Here is a 17631-nt window from a genome sequence, read left to right as displayed (position 1 = left end):
GTGAAACTGACCACAGGGGATAGGGAGGGGAGGAGGTTGGCACCAACAGTCTATCATCACTTAAAACATCTTTTTCGGAGCATAAACAATGCCTCATGTCATTAATTCTGAGTACATTTTACTCATTCCCAAAGTGAAGGGTTGATGTGTGTGGTTTTTCCCTAACTCGGCTCCCTACAATAGAGGAGAGGCGGGTGTCCTTGAAGGTTTATGGTGCATTGGATCCAGACTTGTGTTCAGAGTTGTTCTGCTTGTGCTGTAGATAGGTGGTGATGGTGATTTTCGCAAATTCTTCTTTCCTCCTGTTGCCCTCCCTGCCTCTTAAAATCTGCTCCAGGAAATTGAGGGAACCCTTCAGATTGTCATGAGAGGCAGGGGTTGAAGGAATCAGTGAAAATTGCCTTCTGCCTTTCTTCCAGCAAAGAGTCTCCATGGTATCTCGGTGCCTTCTCTGAATGGAAGGAGCCTTTCCATTCGTGGACAGGACAATGTGGATCTAACTCAATGCTGCCATATTCTTCAGACAGAATGACCACAATTTCCTTTTATTTGATTCATTTATTTTAAAATTTGCCTTTTCATCTTGACTTAACATTTCATGATCTGTCTTAGGCACTGGATACAAAGCCAAAGACCTGGAAAATCTTGTTGAAGGTCAAACTTTAATGGTTGGAGGAAAAGAAATAGAAGTGTTGGGTATAATTACAGAAGAGGACTTCAAAAGTGGCAAGTGTTTTCAATCTGGTGTGAAGACTGCAGAGGATATCTGGAATTTCTCACAAGCTGCTCTGAAGCCATTTTGTAACCCTTTCAAAAATGTCTCCAAGCCCAACACTAAAGGAAATTCTTCTAAAGGCTCCCAGAACTATAAGCCACGGCATGATCCTTGTGCACCAAGTGAGGATTTTTAAGGTTCATCTCCTTGAATCTGTCTTTGCCTCTGTTTTATCCTATTCTGAATAAATTTAGATAGCCAGGTTTTTTCCTGGTCTCCTCTGCTCCAATATGTTGGGTTGAACATTTTTAATAAAACAGAAGTAGACCCAATCAAAATGTGGAAATGTGCAGAGATTGAAAAAGGACATTGCTAGTGACAGGTAATGCATTTAAGTGGGTAATCTGCAACTAATGTCGGCTCATCTGATTTAACTGGCGTGGATGCATTCTTCTTTGCAGTAGGGACAAGACATCCATACAGTAGCCTAGCCTTCCCCAACTTGGTGCCCTCCAGATATTTCTGACTATAACTCCCATATTCCTTGACCATTGGCCATATGCTGCCTTGGGCTGATGGGAGCTGTAGTCTCATGGCAAGTTCATTTTGTTTGGGGAGGTTTGACACTGATTTAAAGGCATTGAGATAGGCCTAAGATCTCTGCTAGTTGTCCCTAAGCAAAATGTTTAACCCCTGGAATATGGGATCAAAAAGGAAAGTTAAGCATTCATTCCACTGCACGCTAAGTTTTGAACCATTATGGACTTTTATGCTTAGTGTCGACTAAAAGTGTTGGGGTCTCTGAGCAAGAGCTCCTTCGAAGTCTTCAGCATACCACTGGTGATACCATAAATGATTTGTTTCTCTGTTTGTGGATCATAGTGTCTTTAAGTATTCTTTTTTTAAAAATTGCATTGGTTATTCAGTTGGGTGGGACATTTAATACTGTGGTCATATAAAAAGCTGTGATTATAAACCTATGGGAGCCTACTTACAGTAGGAATGTAGTTTTGAAGTAAGTGTGGACAAAGCTGAATTGGAGTGGGAGCTCTTGTACAGCTTCCATTCGTTAGAGTGGAACAGACAAAGGTTTGGATGGATTGCATCCTACGAAATCACTGAGGAAATATCACTAATCAACTTTTTCAGACCCAGGAATCACTTTTAACTCAAACATGCATTTGGGAACCCTTTTCTTTTCTTTTTTTACCATATTTGTATGATGCCAGTGCTGCTGTTGTCACCTACCTTGGATCATGTCATGACTTCGTAGTGGGTCCTCACCTACCAATTGAACACCAATGTTTTAGAACCTCTGTTGTATGTATTAGCAACTTTATTTTCCTCTGTTCAGTGTTCAAGTCAAAACTGTAGTGAAAGCTGTTTAGGTAACATTGACCGTTGCTTGTTAATCTGTTGGTTTACTTAATATAACAATTAAAGACATTACAATGTTTGCCAGCTGTTGTTTGAATTAAGTTTTTCCCACGGAAAAGTAGTAGCTTTTGCTTAATAAGCAGTAATGTTGCATATATAAATCCTGTGTTGCATTCATGATTCCTATCTTTCAAATTTAAGATTGCTTAGTTATGCCGCTCCCATCCCCAAATCACCAACGGATGTTCAACAAGTCAGGTTTGCCTGTTGTAGAAGTTGTTGTGGATCCTCACATTGTAAACCATCTTCGACCACACCAGCGGGAAGGGATTATATTTCTTTATGAATGTGTGATGGGAATGAGGTGAGGATAACCATTTTGCACTTTTTAAATGTTGTGAAGTTTGATCTTCCAGCAAATCATAAAGGTGGGGAAACTTCTTAACTTTTTGCTTTAATCCATCTTTTTAGAATCTTGGCATTTGTGGGGGGCGGGGCGAATATCTCCAAAGGTTATTGAAAACTGGCCTAGATGTTAGGGTTGTCATGGGTATGCTGTAGTGTAGAAAATGGCATAATTGTGGCAGGGTGTCTGCCTGCCTCTCAGCTGTTATTTTTACAGCAGGGATAGGGAACTTGTGGCCCTAGCTAGCAATACCAGTAGTCAGAAATGGTGGGAGCTATAGTCCAGCAGCAACTGGACTGAATGCTTAGTGGCTATGGAATGTGGACTGACTGTTGGAGGGGAAAAATGGAAAACCAGGTCAAGCATCATGGAGGAGGATCCAGCTAGCTGACTGGAACAGTGAAGAGGAGCATCCCACACTGCAACATTATGTTGTAGGTCCCTTATTTATTTATTTATTTATTTATTTATAGAAATCAGAAATCTATAATTAGTGAGGCATTAGAACTGGTGACCCTGTGACCCTCAAAATGTTGTTGGATTGTGGCTCTCATCATCCTGTCCATTGGCCAAGTTAACTGGGGTGATGGGAGTTGGAGTGCAACAACATCTGGAGGGTGTCAGGCTAGCCACTCCTGCTAGAGAAGTACTTCTTTGTGACATGGAGACAGCTAATCCTGGTAGATAATTCTATTGAATTGCACTCGGACCACCTGCAGAAGGAAATTTCTATTAATGAATAATAGAACAGATTCTTCCCTAGCAAATTCTACCTTCAGAGAAGCAGTGCACTCATTTGAGATACATTCAACACATTACACATTAACAAGCAAGTTAGTGAGAAAGGTCTTCATTGCAATGATGCAAATGGTGCCTAATATTACCATGGAATTTGCTGAACTCGGCTCTGTAACTGAATTAAGAATTTTAAGCTGCAGTCCCATACACACTTACTTGAGAATAAACTTCATTGGATTCAATGGGACTTACCTTTGACTTGACATACAGAGAATTGCTCTGTTAACTACAAATGAGAAAACCATGAAGAAATGACAAAGCAGAGATAATGACTCTGGTTCAGCTAGCAAATTCACTCCAGTTTCATTCTCATATCAGAATGAGTTGGGAGAACTATTCCCAAAATTAGGAGCTCTCTGCAAATTTAAATCAGATTGTATAAGATAATGTAGAGGCTCAGAAACCTAGAAAGGTGTATGTTCTAAACAAAAGTGCTAGAATGAGCTGATCATAAATGTTGATATTTGTTTTAGCTTTTTTGTTACTCCCTGTAGCCCTTTCTATATATATTAACCTTTTACCCTTCTGGGTTTTGTGAGGACCTTTCTGGTTTCAAACTAAAATGGATATTCATATGAAATGCACCATGTAAATACATTGTTGTTGGAATGAAGGTTTGTGACTGCACCAATGCAAACAAATAGTAAATTAACTAAATGAAAATCTAATGCAAGCCTCCATAGACTTTATGGAACAGTGCAGATTTATATTGTTTACTGATATGGATTCTTAAGACTGGTGTGCATATAATCGCCAGCTTTCTAAAGCATGTCATCATTTTTGCAGAGTGAACAGTAGATTTGGAGCTATTCTTGCAGATGAAATGGGTTTAGGAAAAACATTGCAGTGCATTTCACTCATCTGGACTCTCCTGCGTCAAGGACCATATGGAGGCAAGCCTATAATAAAACAGGCATTGATAGTCACTCCTGGGAGTTTGGTGAAGAACTGGGGGAAAGAATTTCAAAAATGGCTGGGAAATGAAAGAATCAAGGTATTCTTAGTTAATCAGGTGAGATACTGGCTTGGTTAGTACTTCACGTTAAACCATGGTTTCTTTAAACCATTACCACTTTTTTTGGCAGCAAATTGCATGGTTCAACTGTGCACTGTGGGGAAGTAAACATACAGACATGCATTTTCATTTATTTAAACTGCCCGCTTGCCCAGCCCCAAAACTATTATCATTCTCTCCCTGACCTGCAGGATCACAAAGTGGAAGAGTTCATCAGTTCCCCACTTTATCCAGTCCTGATAATTAGTTATGAAATGTTTCTGCGCTCCTTGGACCAAATACAGAAGACGGAGTTCAGCCTCGTAATCTGTGATGAGGGACATCGTTTGAAAAACATTGCTATTAAGACAACAATTGCACTTGCCAGTCTGTCTTGTGAAAGGAGAATTATTCTTACTGGTGAGTATTTAATCATTCAGTTGCCAACAGGTGGGCTAGCATGGAGATAAAATTAATATTTGCCACATTTATGAATGTAACAAGGAAAGCAACGATGGCTCTCAAAGTTGGGATATTACATGAAGAGTTTTTGTGTCCAAACAAGATGTTGATATCAGACCTCTTTCTAGAAGCTTTGTTCAGCCTGCAATAAAAAAAGAAATTTAGATTTTGTGACTCTTCTACATTGCGATGCAAAGGATGAATAAAATGTAATCTAACTCAGGGAAGGGGTCCTTCTGTGGCTGTAAATACATCTGAATAATCTTTTCTCTCCCAAGGTACTCCAGTACAAAATGATCTGCAAGAATTTTATGCATTAATAGAGTATGTAAATCCTGGAATACTTGGTCATTTGTCTGCATACAAAAAAGTGTATGAGGAACCTATTATCAGATCCCGAGAGCCTTCAGCAACAAAGGTATATCTTCATTAAAATCTGGAATTAGACAGTGTGATTGGCTGTGTAAAATTAAGGGTCATACAGTGCTCCTTAACTATGAGGAATGACCCTTCAATTCAGATGAGGTTAGACAGAGAGGTATTACTTACTTTTAGTCTTGCAGTGTTATGTGTGTACATACATACAAAACTTGAGTGCCCTGGGAAACCTGAAAGTATTGTCCACTGAGCATTTTCTAAATTTTACTTGTGCTCCAGAAGGACTATATTGGATTCACAGATCAGGCTCCTTCAGTTCTTCAAACCATCCTATAATGCAGGATCTCCTTCTTGAATATGTAAGTGCAAAGAAGTCATTACAATATGAGTTAATTACCTAGAAGAGGACTTTTAAAAAGGAAAGAAACGCGGAATGGGTTCCTCCCATCCACTTTCCCATTATGCTGCTTCCTCCCCTTGTCACTTAAGTAGGGGTCAGTCCCTGACATCTCTTGTTATAGGGGAGCCATCCTTGGCCATTGTGCTGGGGAGGGACTGTAGCTCGGTGGTAGAACACATGCTTGGCATGTATTAGGGCCCACATGCATTTCCTGGCAGCTCCAGTCAATAGGATAAGGTAGCGAGTGATGGGACCCTGGAGAGCTGCTGCCAGTTAGAGCAGACAGTACTGGGCTGGACAAATAGTTTTACCTAGTTTATAAGGCAGTTGCCTGTGTTTTACTTAGTCTTTCTTAAGTAATGTTAACTTCACTCTGAAACAAATTAATATCTTTATCCCAGAGATATGATGATTATACACGACTATATGATGAATATATATGACTGCAAGGTATCTGAATGCTACGATATAGTTTTCAGGGACCTTTAAGTGTTCATTTGCCATCAGTCAATGTGGTGGACTGGGATCTGGGAGGGCAGGGTTCAAATCTCCACTCAGCCTTGAAGCTCACTGGGTGACCTTGGGCCAGTCACCTTCTCTCAGTCTAACCTACCTCATAGGATTGCTGTGAGGATGAAATGGGAAGGGGAGAAACTTGTATGCATGCCACTTTGAGCTCCTTGGAGGAAAGATGGGATGTAATAATAAAAATAATGTCTTGGTTTGTCTATAGAGTGCCCTAAGAAGCATTAGAAATATGTGATTTTCACAATTCATTATACAAAACAAATGGCAATAGCGACTTCCAGTCCTGAATACTGCTGAAAACTACTAAAATGCCCATCATTTATGTTGAGTAGGATATGTGTAGAGCACATCTATTCAGAGTCACACAGTACCCTCTGAACGATGGCTAGGAAGGGGCCATAACTTAACGGCAGAGCACATGCTTTGCATGCAGAAAGTCTCAAGTTCAATCTCTAGTTAAAATGGTTCTTTCCCTACCTGAGAGTTGCTGCCAGTCAGAGTAGACAGTACTGTGCCAACTGGACCAATGATCTGTGCTTGTATAAAGAAACTTCAGATTTTCAAATTTGCAGGATCCCTGCCTGTCATTGTGGGCTGGGCCAGTCAGTATCAGGAGTAGGTGGATGGTTTTGTATTCTTTGCAAGATTGCCATCAAGCACAGCACTTTACTCTTCTCTCTATAGAAGTGAAATGACCATCATTCACTTAAACAGAGAAAATTAAGAAGTGCATGTAGAAACAGTGGGTATGGGTTGCTAAGCCTGCTTCCTGCACACAGCAAGCCCAGCATCTTAACTCTGCTCTAAATGGCATTTCTTAAGCTAGAGTGACATGTAACTTCAGAACTAGATTTATCATTCCCTCTATTTCTGATGTGCCATTGTTTATGTAGCCAAAATGGCACCACCCACACACAAGAAGGAAGGTATCAGAAGACTTGGGGGAACCTGAGGTTTGCAAAAAAAAAAAAAAAGTTTTTAAATATATGGGGGGGGGAACTAAAGGGGCAGAAAACAAAACAGCCCAATGCAGACTGAGCATGCTCAGTGGCTACACAATACTGGCTGTTTGGGGGCGGGGAGGAAGGAATGGAATGGAGTATCATGAAGGAGGACATGGCTGACTGACCCAAACAGTGAACACGAACATTTCCCTACAACAATTTGTTGCAGATCCCTCTTCTATATATAGCTATAGATCATTACAATTCAGCTGAACATGAGTTAGTTTTGACCATCCATTTCATTTGCTTAGGAAGAAATTGAACTTGGAGAGAGAAGGGCGGTAGAACTGACTCGCCTGACAGGACTCTTCATTCTTAGAAGAACCCAAGATGTCATAAACAAATTCCTTCCTCCTAAAAAGGAGAGCATACTTTTCTGCCGCCCAACAGCATTGCAGCTTGATCTCTATCGAAGACTGCTGAGCTCCCAGGTTGTTAGATCATGTCTGCAAGGCAGTCTGGAAAACAGCCCTCATTTAATATGTATTGGAGCTCTGAAAAAACTTTGTAACCATCCCTGCCTTCTCTTCAAAGCAATGAAGGTTTGTATGTTGTGCTTTGCTTAAATACAACTTTGCAGGCAATTCTTCTGAGAGGAAAAAACTGTAATTAAAAAGGTGTATAAGTTTGCCTTCAGTACAGATTTTGATTTGATTGAATGCTTGTATGTTAATTTTCCATAACCAGCTCACAACAATATCAATACCATGAAAAACACAATAAATCACTTTTCAGCCAACATGACAGTAAAAAACCACATTAGCATATCAATAGACAAATAAAAATTACAGTAATTCAAAACACAATCAACACAATGTCAATATTCCCAATTCACCTAAACCCCCTAATTGGCTCCTTTTGGGAGGAAGGGTAGGATATAAATTTCATAATAAATAAATAATTCAGCAGCATGACAACATTCTTAACAATCTAGTTAAGAAATAAAGTATAGAAGCAGCATCAAACGGAAGTAGGAGCAAACCTAAAGTAGAAAGCAAGTACTGTGCTTGTAGAGCCAGTAGATCTCAGATGTTCAGGGCAATGAGAGAAGGACACGAATCACATACATACAGTGTGTGACAGCCATATCTCTCATTTGTGGCAGTCTACCTCCAGGCTCTCATGTGTGCCTTCCTTTTACTCCTTTCCCCATCTCTCCTGGGGTTCAGATCATTTAAGGTTTAGCACCCTTATCCTCAGAAAACCCCTGAAGGTATTCCCCTTTGGGGGGGGGGACCTACCCATGGCAGCTTTGGGAAAGATACTTCCCTCCCAGAAATTTCTGCAGAGATGAGGCTCTGTGATGGGTGTTAGTCCCTGCCCTCGGTCTCTGCTCTGGTACCTGCTTACACATGGAATAGTTCCTGATGGTTCTTACTAAAAGCGGTAGCGGCTCCAACTGAAGGCATTGGAAGTAATGGTCAATTAATTCCCCCCCCCCAGCCCTTCAAATGTTCCCCCTGTTGTTATAAGATGACCGGACTTTCCTTGTCTCCCTTTCCCTTTGCCTTGAGGCTGCCCTGTTTGTTACTCACTACAGCAGTGCCTGCTGCTGAAATCTCCTGAGAAATTGCATACTTCAGAAAGTAGCTGCACCTTTTGAAATCTTCAAAAACCTCAAGCCTGACAAGTGTGAAAATGAACTGCTAACCTTTATCAACTCAATTCCCTACAGACTTTATTATCTTAGCTGACTTCTGCACTTGTTAATAATTGGGTTTTTCTTCTCCTTTCCACTTCCCTAGTTAATAAAAGATGTCAAGAGATGTCAGTGTATTTTATCTTGTCCTTTTACAAAGGAATGTCTCTTGGTTCGGTTGTATTGCCAGTAGCAACCATGATTTCTTTAGGGCAGTCTTTCTAAAAGGTTCTACCTTTATGGAACCTTTTCCAGGCTGATATGCCTGCCAAGGATTCCCCAAACAATCCCTACCTATGAAGGTGCTTTATTGGTCTATCTGTTTGATCCAAGAGCCGAACTAGGAGTTACTTTAGTGGCATGTCTGAGTCCCCTGCATAGGGATACTTTTTCTTTAAAAAAAAAAATCACTCTGCCACCTCCCCCTCCCCAACCTGGATCAAGCCCACAGGCAGAGGGAGGAGGTGTAGTGGTAAATTTTGAACTTCAGGGACTCTTAATGACCGTCCCCATAGCCACACTTAGAATTAAATCCCATGCAATACTATGCAGCTCAACCATAGGACCTCATTCCTTAGAAAGAAAAGTGGCAGTAGGACTATTTGTATTTGATTGGATTTTAGAGGTAGTGAGGTATGGTTACTTCTGAAGTGATTTCTTAATTGAAACCTTCATTGTGGTTATTTGTGTGTGCATGGATTGTCTCTGTATTTTGAGCAGCTCTGGTTAAAATATTTACAGCATTAATCTATATAGCAACTACTTCTCCATACTACAAAGTCAAGAGCCCATATCATTAAAAGCCTGGCTAAAGAGGTAAGATTTTGATGGCAGAGTAAAACCAACCATTGTTGATGCCAGTTGGATTTCAGGAGGGAGGGCGCTCCACAGCAGGGGAGCCACTGCTGAGAAAGGCCTTTTCATGAATTGTGGAGGTATGAACCTCACTCAGCATTGGACTAACAAGCAGGGTATCCCCAGCAGAGATTAACGCCTAGGCAGGATGATGCAACAAGAGGGGCTCCTTCAGGTAACTGGCATTAAATCTTGAAGCACAATGTTTCAGCTTTTTCCTTTTTCAGCTGCTCTGCTGGGTTTCTGTAGCCAAAGTGGCAGTTATAGAAAACTGAGGAAGGAATATTGCGAAGTGTTGCATTTGCTGCAGCTGAGTGAGTATTATCTGCATTGCTTGGTTACAGCAAATGCAGCACTTTGGAATATTCCTTCCTCAGTTTTCTGTAGCTGCCACCTTGGCTACAGCACCATTTAATTCACATCAGAGCAGCTGAAGACAGAAGCTGAAATTTTTTGCTTTAAGACTTTAATATCTTTGTTTTGTTAGTCACTGAAATAAACATATGGTTTTAGTAATCTATTATATCCTTTCAGGATCCAGATAAACTTGTCTGAAGTGCAATGTTTGATTATTTAAAAATTAAATGCATATTCACTAATAGGAAAAAAAACCTTGTGGTTTGAGAACGTACCTATAGCCAATAGATATTTCTATGAAACTTTAAAAAGCAGGGAAATTGGGCAGTTATAGTGAATGCACCAGGGGAGCAAGAGACCTGACCTCTTTTCTGAGATATTGGACTGCCCTACAAATTTGTAAAAATACAAACACAATTTGGGTTGGTCTTTCACGGTCCAATCCACTTCCTGTGTAGTTTTGTGTTTTGAAATGAGCTTATAGCATGGGGGGATATTTTCAATTTAACATTGCGGAATGTGAAAAATCCGTGCTGGCTAATTAATGATGACAGCCACCCAACTTTTAAAAATTTCTTCTTTTCATAGGAGAAAGAAAGTGATCTAAATTGTGATAGGCAAGAGAAACTGAACCTCTATGAGGCTCTATTTGATATTTTTTCTCAAGAATATAATCCGGCCTCTTTTTCTGAGACTGACTCGGGGAAATTGAATGTGCTGATGCAGCTGCTGGCAGCAATTCATGAACTCAGCCCTACTGAAAGGTACGAAAGTGATTTGGTTGGCTTTTCTTTTTGAGTACAATTGAGCCTTTTGATTTCATATGCTTTCTTTCAACTGACATAAACCTCGTTCAGATACTCCTAACAACTGGTGCTCACATTGCATGGATAGGAATGAAACAAGGCCCCACCCACCACCCACTTTTTAGAACCATGCCAATGAGATCTGTTTGAAACACTCACTCTCTTAGCTGAACCTATCTCATAGGTTTGTTGTGGGCATAGATGGGTCATATATGTCACCATGAGACCTTTGACAGAAGAAGGCTATGTCTCTACAACATAATAATCTATTTATTAAGGGGATTACTTAGCTAGTATTTACTGAGTTGTAGAAAACTGCAACATAGGAAGTTGCCTTATATCGAGTCAGACCATTAGTCCAATCTAGTTCATTCTTGTCTGCAGCACTCTTCAGCCGCTCCCAGCATACCCACCCCCCAAATCCTCTCCCACCTAGCAAATAGGTTCAGGGGGAAAAGGTCTAATTCACACAAATCTTTTAAAAAAATTAATTACCATGCAGGAGAGTTACCTCCCTCCCCCAGGCAGCAATTAGGAAAAAAACTCCAAGCATTTTTTGGTAAGCCTTATTGCCATGGCGGGGCAGTACGGAGGAGAGGAGACTGTTGACCAGATCCAAAAGTGCATGTGCTTTGTAGACTGGCGGTTACCCACCCCTGATCTAAGCTGACCAAGAGTCTTTCCCACCAGTAGAGATTCCAGGGACTGAACCTGCAAATGTTAAACTCCACATTTCATATACACTTGTTGTGTAACTTGTGATATATACGTTTTAGAGATTTGAATTCAACAAACTTGGAGGAATTTGATTAGCCAGTAACAAATTTTCTGTATTCTGTATTGACAGAGTCGTTGTGGTATCTAATTACACACAGACCCTGAACATATTACAAGAAGTGTGCAAACGCCATGGATATTCCTGTACAAGGCTAGATGGCAACACTCCCACCTCCCAGAGGCAACAGATTGTTGATGCTTTTAATAGTAAATTCTGCCCGGCTTTTATCTTTCTGCTGAGTTCAAAGGCCGGTGGTGTTGGTCTGAACCTTGTTGGAGCATCCCATTTAATCTTATATGATATTGATTGGAATCCAGCCACTGATATTCAGGTTTGTTGTGAATGTTTAGTATCAGGATTGAAAAGCCTTTCATGCTAGACATAATTAACTGCAGCTGTTTAATGATACAGTTTTGTTCAAAGATACATTCAGGTGATAACATTTTATGCGCAGGTGTATGCCCTGTGGGTGCTGAGCATATTTATGAAACATGAATGCAGCTGAAATTAATATTTTCTATTGCAGATGTTTCAATCATGTCCTCACAGGAAATTGCAAATGTGATACTCAAAGTCCAATTCAAATAGGGAAACTTTTTCTTGCCAAGGGTTATATGAGAGTTACTTTAAGAATACCTAGTTACATAGGACTTTTAACCACTTTGAGCTTGGCTACAGGAAAGGAAAGTGATTTATACAGGTATTAAAAATCAGGGCCAGTGACAAAAGGCAGCCAGGTTGGGCCCTGGCTGTGGCCCCCACCTTAGGGTGGGTGGGTAGTACTACCTTCCGTGATCCGCATCAGCATCAGCTCCCAACCCTGCCACGGATCACAGAGAGGGAGCTCCCAGGCACCCCCTACTACCACGCAGGCCCACGATGCCCATCTGCATGCCCCACCTCCCTTTCCCTTGAAGTAAATGCTGGCTGCTCTGCGGGTGCATGCATGCCATCAACCAAGATGGCGGCCAAGGTTTTGTTAAGGGGCTGATGCCTCTGCTACCCTCTTGGTTGAGGGCAGGTATGTGCGTGTGTAGCATGCATGCTTGCTATCAACCAAGATGGCTGCGGAGGGATCAGCCCCTTAGGGAAGCCTCAGCCACTATCTTGGTTGATGGCAGGCATGTGCGCACAGTGCCGGCAGCATTCACTTAAAGGGAAAGGTAAGTGGGGTGTGAGTGTGGGTGCTGGAGCCCGGGGCAGTCTGCTGCCCAAGGGCCCCGGCATGCCTAGTGTTGGCCCTGTTAAAAATATCTGAAATGATAAACAGTTCCTGTTGCAGTCATTGTCTGAACCACACTCTGAATCCATTCCTGTCATTGTTAAATTTTCATGGTGATACGCAAAACAGTCAGAGCGAATCAAGAGTTCAAAGTGCAAAAAGAGAGAGAGAAAAACAGACCCCTTTTGGACTTTTTTCTATCAGAGTTCTCATAATTTGTTGAAATTAATTAAAAATCAGCCATGTTCACAGAGTACCTGTAATCCTATTACTGATTTGCCCCATACTCTGACCTTCAGTGTCTGCAGTTTAAAAGTTTAAAAAATGCCTGACTGTTTTTAATTAATTTAAGAAATTTAGCATTGAAGTCAATGATAAGCCTGGGCATGCTCAGTAAGAACGAACTGTCTGTGTTCTAAAAGTCAGACTCACAGCTGCTTGACTTGGCTAATCGGGGCCACGCCCATGTCAGACTTTGATTTCATGTGAGACAGTCATGGCTTCCCCCAAAGAATCCTGGGAAGTGTAGTTTGTGAAGGGTGCTGAGAGGAGACTCCTATTCCCCTGATAGAGTTCCTGTGGCCAGAATGGTTTAACAGTCAGCCGCTCTGAATGAAGTTCTGTGAGGGGAACAGGCTCCTAGCAACTCAGCACCCTTCACTAACTACACTTCCCAGCATTCTTTGGGAGAAGCCATGACTGTCTAAAGTGAAATAAAGGTCTGGTATGGATGTGGCCAGGGACAGCTTTGGTTTAAATTTGGGTGGGAGGCTACATGTGCCTACTGTAGAATAAAAAGGTGGGGGAAACACTGAAAAAGAATGATACTGTTCACAATGTTTTCCTTTTGGAAAGGGGCTTCCCCTCTGCCCAGTGCCCACCCACACAATCTCCTCCCCCCTCCCCTCCTCCAGGTCAGTTTCACCTGCCCTAAGCATGACTGCACAGGAGTATATCCCACTGAAAAAAGCATGCAAATGATCAAATCTGCCCTCCCCTCCTCCTCCCTCCTATGCCCTCCCTCTTGCCCCTACCCTCTCCCTATCCTCTCCCTTCACTCCTCCCTTCCCCTCCCCCATCTCCTTCTAATTTCCTCCTCCTTCCCCTCCCCTATGTCCTCCTCCTCCCCCATGATCAGTTTCACCTATCAGGACTACGACCTGGGAGACCAGGGTTCAAATCCCCAAACAGCCATGAAGCTCACTGGGTGACCTTGGGCCAGTCACTGCCTCTCAGCCTCAGAGGAAGGCAATGGTAAACCACCTCTGAATACCACTTACCATGAAAACCCTATTCATAGGGTCACCATAAGTTGGAATCGACTTGAAGGAAGGCAGTCCACAGGCCCTCCCTTAGCATGTGCAGGGCCTGGGGCAAAAGCATAGTTGGGGCCCCCCACATTCTTTATATATTTAGAGAGAGAGAGAGAGAGAGATTTTATTTATGAATATATGTAATTATATTCAACACTCATGGAGCTAATTTGATCGCAGGACATAGTGTTTTCACAGACACAGGTTGTCAGATCGGGTCTTTCTGCCTACTCTTTGCCTTATGGGCAACTCCATTGCCCTGTGTTCACACTAGCAGCGACATCTTGTTGCTTTCAGCAGATGTGCAGACATGTCACCAAGTAGAATCAGAATGTCAAAGCAGACCAATCAGCAAGGAAAAGGAGTAAAACAATATTATTCTTCATCAGGAGATGTTGTTGGCTTGAATCCAAAGAACTGTGCAATTGGCTCTGCACACTTACAGCATGGAGCTCACTGCTCTTGAAACTGAAGGATGTTAAAAAGAAGTTTGTGAGGTGACATTGGGACCTGCTGTTCAAAGAAGTGAAAAATTGTGACTAAAGCTAAAGCCACTGCACACCTGAAGTTCTTAAGATCCTAGCCATTATTTTGCACATGTGCACAAAAACAAGGGAAAAAACCTGTGACCAATTGCTGTTTTTAATACTTTTAAAGGAATTTCTACGTGCTGGTGACCAGCCATCATGCGGGAAGCTATTAATTTGAAAATTAAATCTGTGTAGGGAAAAAATCATACACAGTAGAGTCATTAATTTCCTTCATTTGTTGGGAAAGAGGTGGGGAGAGGAAGAGAAATGGGAGAGATATAACCAAAAGAAAGAAAAAAGTTTGATGTGTAGTTCTGACAACTCAGCCTGGGCACTTTGCTGTTGAAACTGATGATAAACATTCTACTGATTTTAATGGGGTCTTCTTAGGGCCAAAGTAGATGTGAGATGTTCTGTGGTTGGTACTCCCACGTTTGCAGGGAGGCCTGATTTGGACTGGGTCATGGCATGGGGAAAGGGAAGAGGGCTTAAACTTTTACCACTATGCTAATTCTCCAATACAAATCCCCTATCCCAGAAGCTTCTCTAAGCTGTGGAAGACCTCTGTGTTTTCCCTCTGTCACTCATAGCAGCTTGAGAGAAGGGTGGTGATTCTTATCAGAGAATTGGCAGGAATTATACATGGTTAACCCTTCTGCCATACCTCAGCCTTAGTCCAAATACCTCCCCCACCTCTGCAACTGGTTTTTAGACAAGAAAAGGCTGTTGGCAGCACCAGTCATTGTTCTCCTGCATCACATGTAGTTTTGGCCCTTACCTGGGAACAAGCCCCGCTTAACTTAGTGCCACTCACTTCTTAGTGAAGATATATAGGTTTGTGTTGCACTTGTTTTTTCTTATAAATACTAGGTGATAGGTAATAAAAGCAAACAGGAATCAAGTCATAAAAAGAACTGGCAACTCAATAGAAGGAAAGCCAAGTAAATTAAAATATGGTGAAATGAGCCAACTACATGAGATGGAACTGTGTGCCCAGTCATCTTTACTGTCTCATTCTCTTTTAGGCAATGGCCAGAGTGTGGAGAGATGGGCAGAAGCATACAGTGCACATCTACAGACTGCTTACTACAGGTCTGTCACATGATAATTGTGAATGCTGTTTGAATTTGATTAATAGAAAAGGTCTTTGGATGCATCTGCTGTTAAGAATCAAAGTACTTTTTTGTTGACTCTTATTTCAGGTCCTCCTTTTCAGAAATAAATTACTATCTGTGCATTCTTCAATGCAGGCACAATAGAAGAGAAAATCTATCAAAGGCAGATCAGTAAGCAAGGTCTTTCTGGGGCAGTAGTAGACTTTTCCAAAGGATCCGAACACATCCGTTTTTCTGTTGAAGAACTTAAAAATCTCTTTATACTTCATGAAGATTCCAGCTGTGTTACCCATGATTTGCTGGAGTGTAAATGTATGGGAAAGAAAAGTGATCAAGGTGAGTTTTGTTTTTCTTTCGTTCCTGGCTCCTTTCCAATTTGGTATACAATTTGGATACTAACAATGCCTTTTCTATTTTTATCTAAATAGCTGAAAATGGGATTGGTAGATTTTAGTAGTAATTTTTTTGTTAACAACAAAATGCCTCTTTATGGAACCATTAAATCAGGGGTGGGGAACCTGCTATGGCCCTCCAGATGATGTCTCTCTGACTCCCATCAGCCCCAGCCAGGATGGCCACTGTTTAGGGGTAATAGGAGATGTAATCCAAAAATATCTGGAGAGGGAAGGTTTCCTACTTCTGCTTTAAATTATGCTTTTTGTGCAACAATATGACCTGGTTTTAATCATAATCATAGGCAGTAGATTGGGGACAGGCGAAAGGGAGAACTTCTTCACACAGTGCATAGTTAACCTGTGAAATCCACTGCCACAAGACCTGGTGATAGCCACTAGTTTAAATGGCCTTTTAAAGGGGATTACACAAATTCATGGAGGATAAGGCTAACACTATTCTATTCACAATGGTTGTATATTACCTCCAAGATCAGAGGCAGCATGCTTCTGAATTACCAGCTGCTGAGGAGCAATGCCAGGGAAGAATTCATGCTCTCATGCCCTGCTTGTGAGCTTCCCAAAGGCATTTGGTTGGCTACTGTGGGAAACAGGATGCTGGACTAGACAGGCCTTTGGTCTGATCCATCAGGGTTTTTCTTATGGTTGCTCTCTCTCCCCCCCCCACACCCCTTGAGCAAATGGACACAAATTAAGAGCTCTATCCCAGAACCATGCATCCCTGTTTCAGAATTTTCACACTCTGTGTTTGTTCAAAATACTGATTTGGTACTATTTTTCCACCCCCCTGCTCCCAATTATTTATTTCAGATCCTTCAGAAAATCTGTCTGTGCAACAAGACTCCCAGCTTGGCCAAAGCAATGTGAAGTCTGTCTCCAAAAAACCCCTATCTATGTCACAGCTGATACAGTGGAAACACTTTTGTGGGGATCATAAGAATCTTCCTGATCCCTTTCTTGAAAGAATAAAAGAAAATATTACATTCATTTTCCAAAATGTGACCTGCTAAGTGATGCCATCTGAAAAGGGGAAGATAGTTTCTCCCTTAGTCACGCTGAACTTTTGTTCAAAAGAGTTTTATATTTTTCAAGCAAAACAAAATAATAGGATTGTTGGAGAATTAGAAAGAGCACATAATAAAGTTAATATTGGATTTTTTTATCCTCAAAATAAAGTATGATTGTGGAAGAAATCTTGTTTGCTACCACTTATTCTAATATGGTGTTGTAAGCAAAACCATTTTGTAATATCTAACACTTGGAGCTAACCCATCCAAGAGTTTTCTTTCCATCATGGAGAAAAGGGCCTTTCTTACAATCATGGCTGTTTCCACCCCAGCAATAAGCTTGCATTTGTTGCTCACAGTTGGCACGTCTTCCCTCAAGGCTGTACTTCTTTTGTGAGGTTATTGCATATTCCAAATGCTGAGCACACTATTTTGTACCTGGGCAAATACAATACTTATCTACACCAGTTATTAATATGACTAATGTATGTCATGAGCCTCTTTTGTATAGTCCCTCTGATGCAGTTATTGACA

General features: G+C 41.4%; 1 protein-coding gene across 3 annotated transcripts in view; it reads left to right on the top strand.

The window, feature by feature from the left end:
* The window catches only part of RAD54B (RAD54 homolog B), a 51339-nt gene extending 34065 nt beyond the window's left edge, over window positions 1-17274 (top strand). For all 3 annotated transcript variants that reach the window (XM_061603114.1, XM_061603105.1, XM_061603123.1), the window contains exons 5-15: window positions 613-897; window positions 2294-2456; window positions 4083-4308; window positions 4503-4710; window positions 5031-5170; window positions 7314-7604; window positions 10502-10677; window positions 11567-11828; window positions 15588-15654; window positions 15813-16013; window positions 16901-17274. In XM_061603114.1, coding sequence (XP_061459098.1) covers window positions 613-897; window positions 2294-2456; window positions 4083-4308; window positions 4503-4710; window positions 5031-5170; window positions 7314-7604; window positions 10502-10677; window positions 11567-11828; window positions 15588-15654; window positions 15813-16013; window positions 16901-17100 — 2219 coding nt within the window. In that variant the 3' untranslated portion in view covers window positions 17101-17274. The remainder of the gene's footprint in view (window positions 1-612; window positions 898-2293; window positions 2457-4082; window positions 4309-4502; window positions 4711-5030; window positions 5171-7313; window positions 7605-10501; window positions 10678-11566; window positions 11829-15587; window positions 15655-15812; window positions 16014-16900) is intronic.
* Window positions 17275-17631: the final 357 nt, after the last annotated feature.

This window comes from Rhineura floridana, chromosome 1, assembly GCF_030035675.1.
Source record: "Rhineura floridana isolate rRhiFlo1 chromosome 1, rRhiFlo1.hap2, whole genome shotgun sequence".
Classification (NCBI taxonomy): Eukaryota; Metazoa; Chordata; class Lepidosauria; order Squamata; family Rhineuridae; genus Rhineura; species Rhineura floridana.
This window is presented reverse-complemented; position numbering and strand designations above follow the sequence as displayed.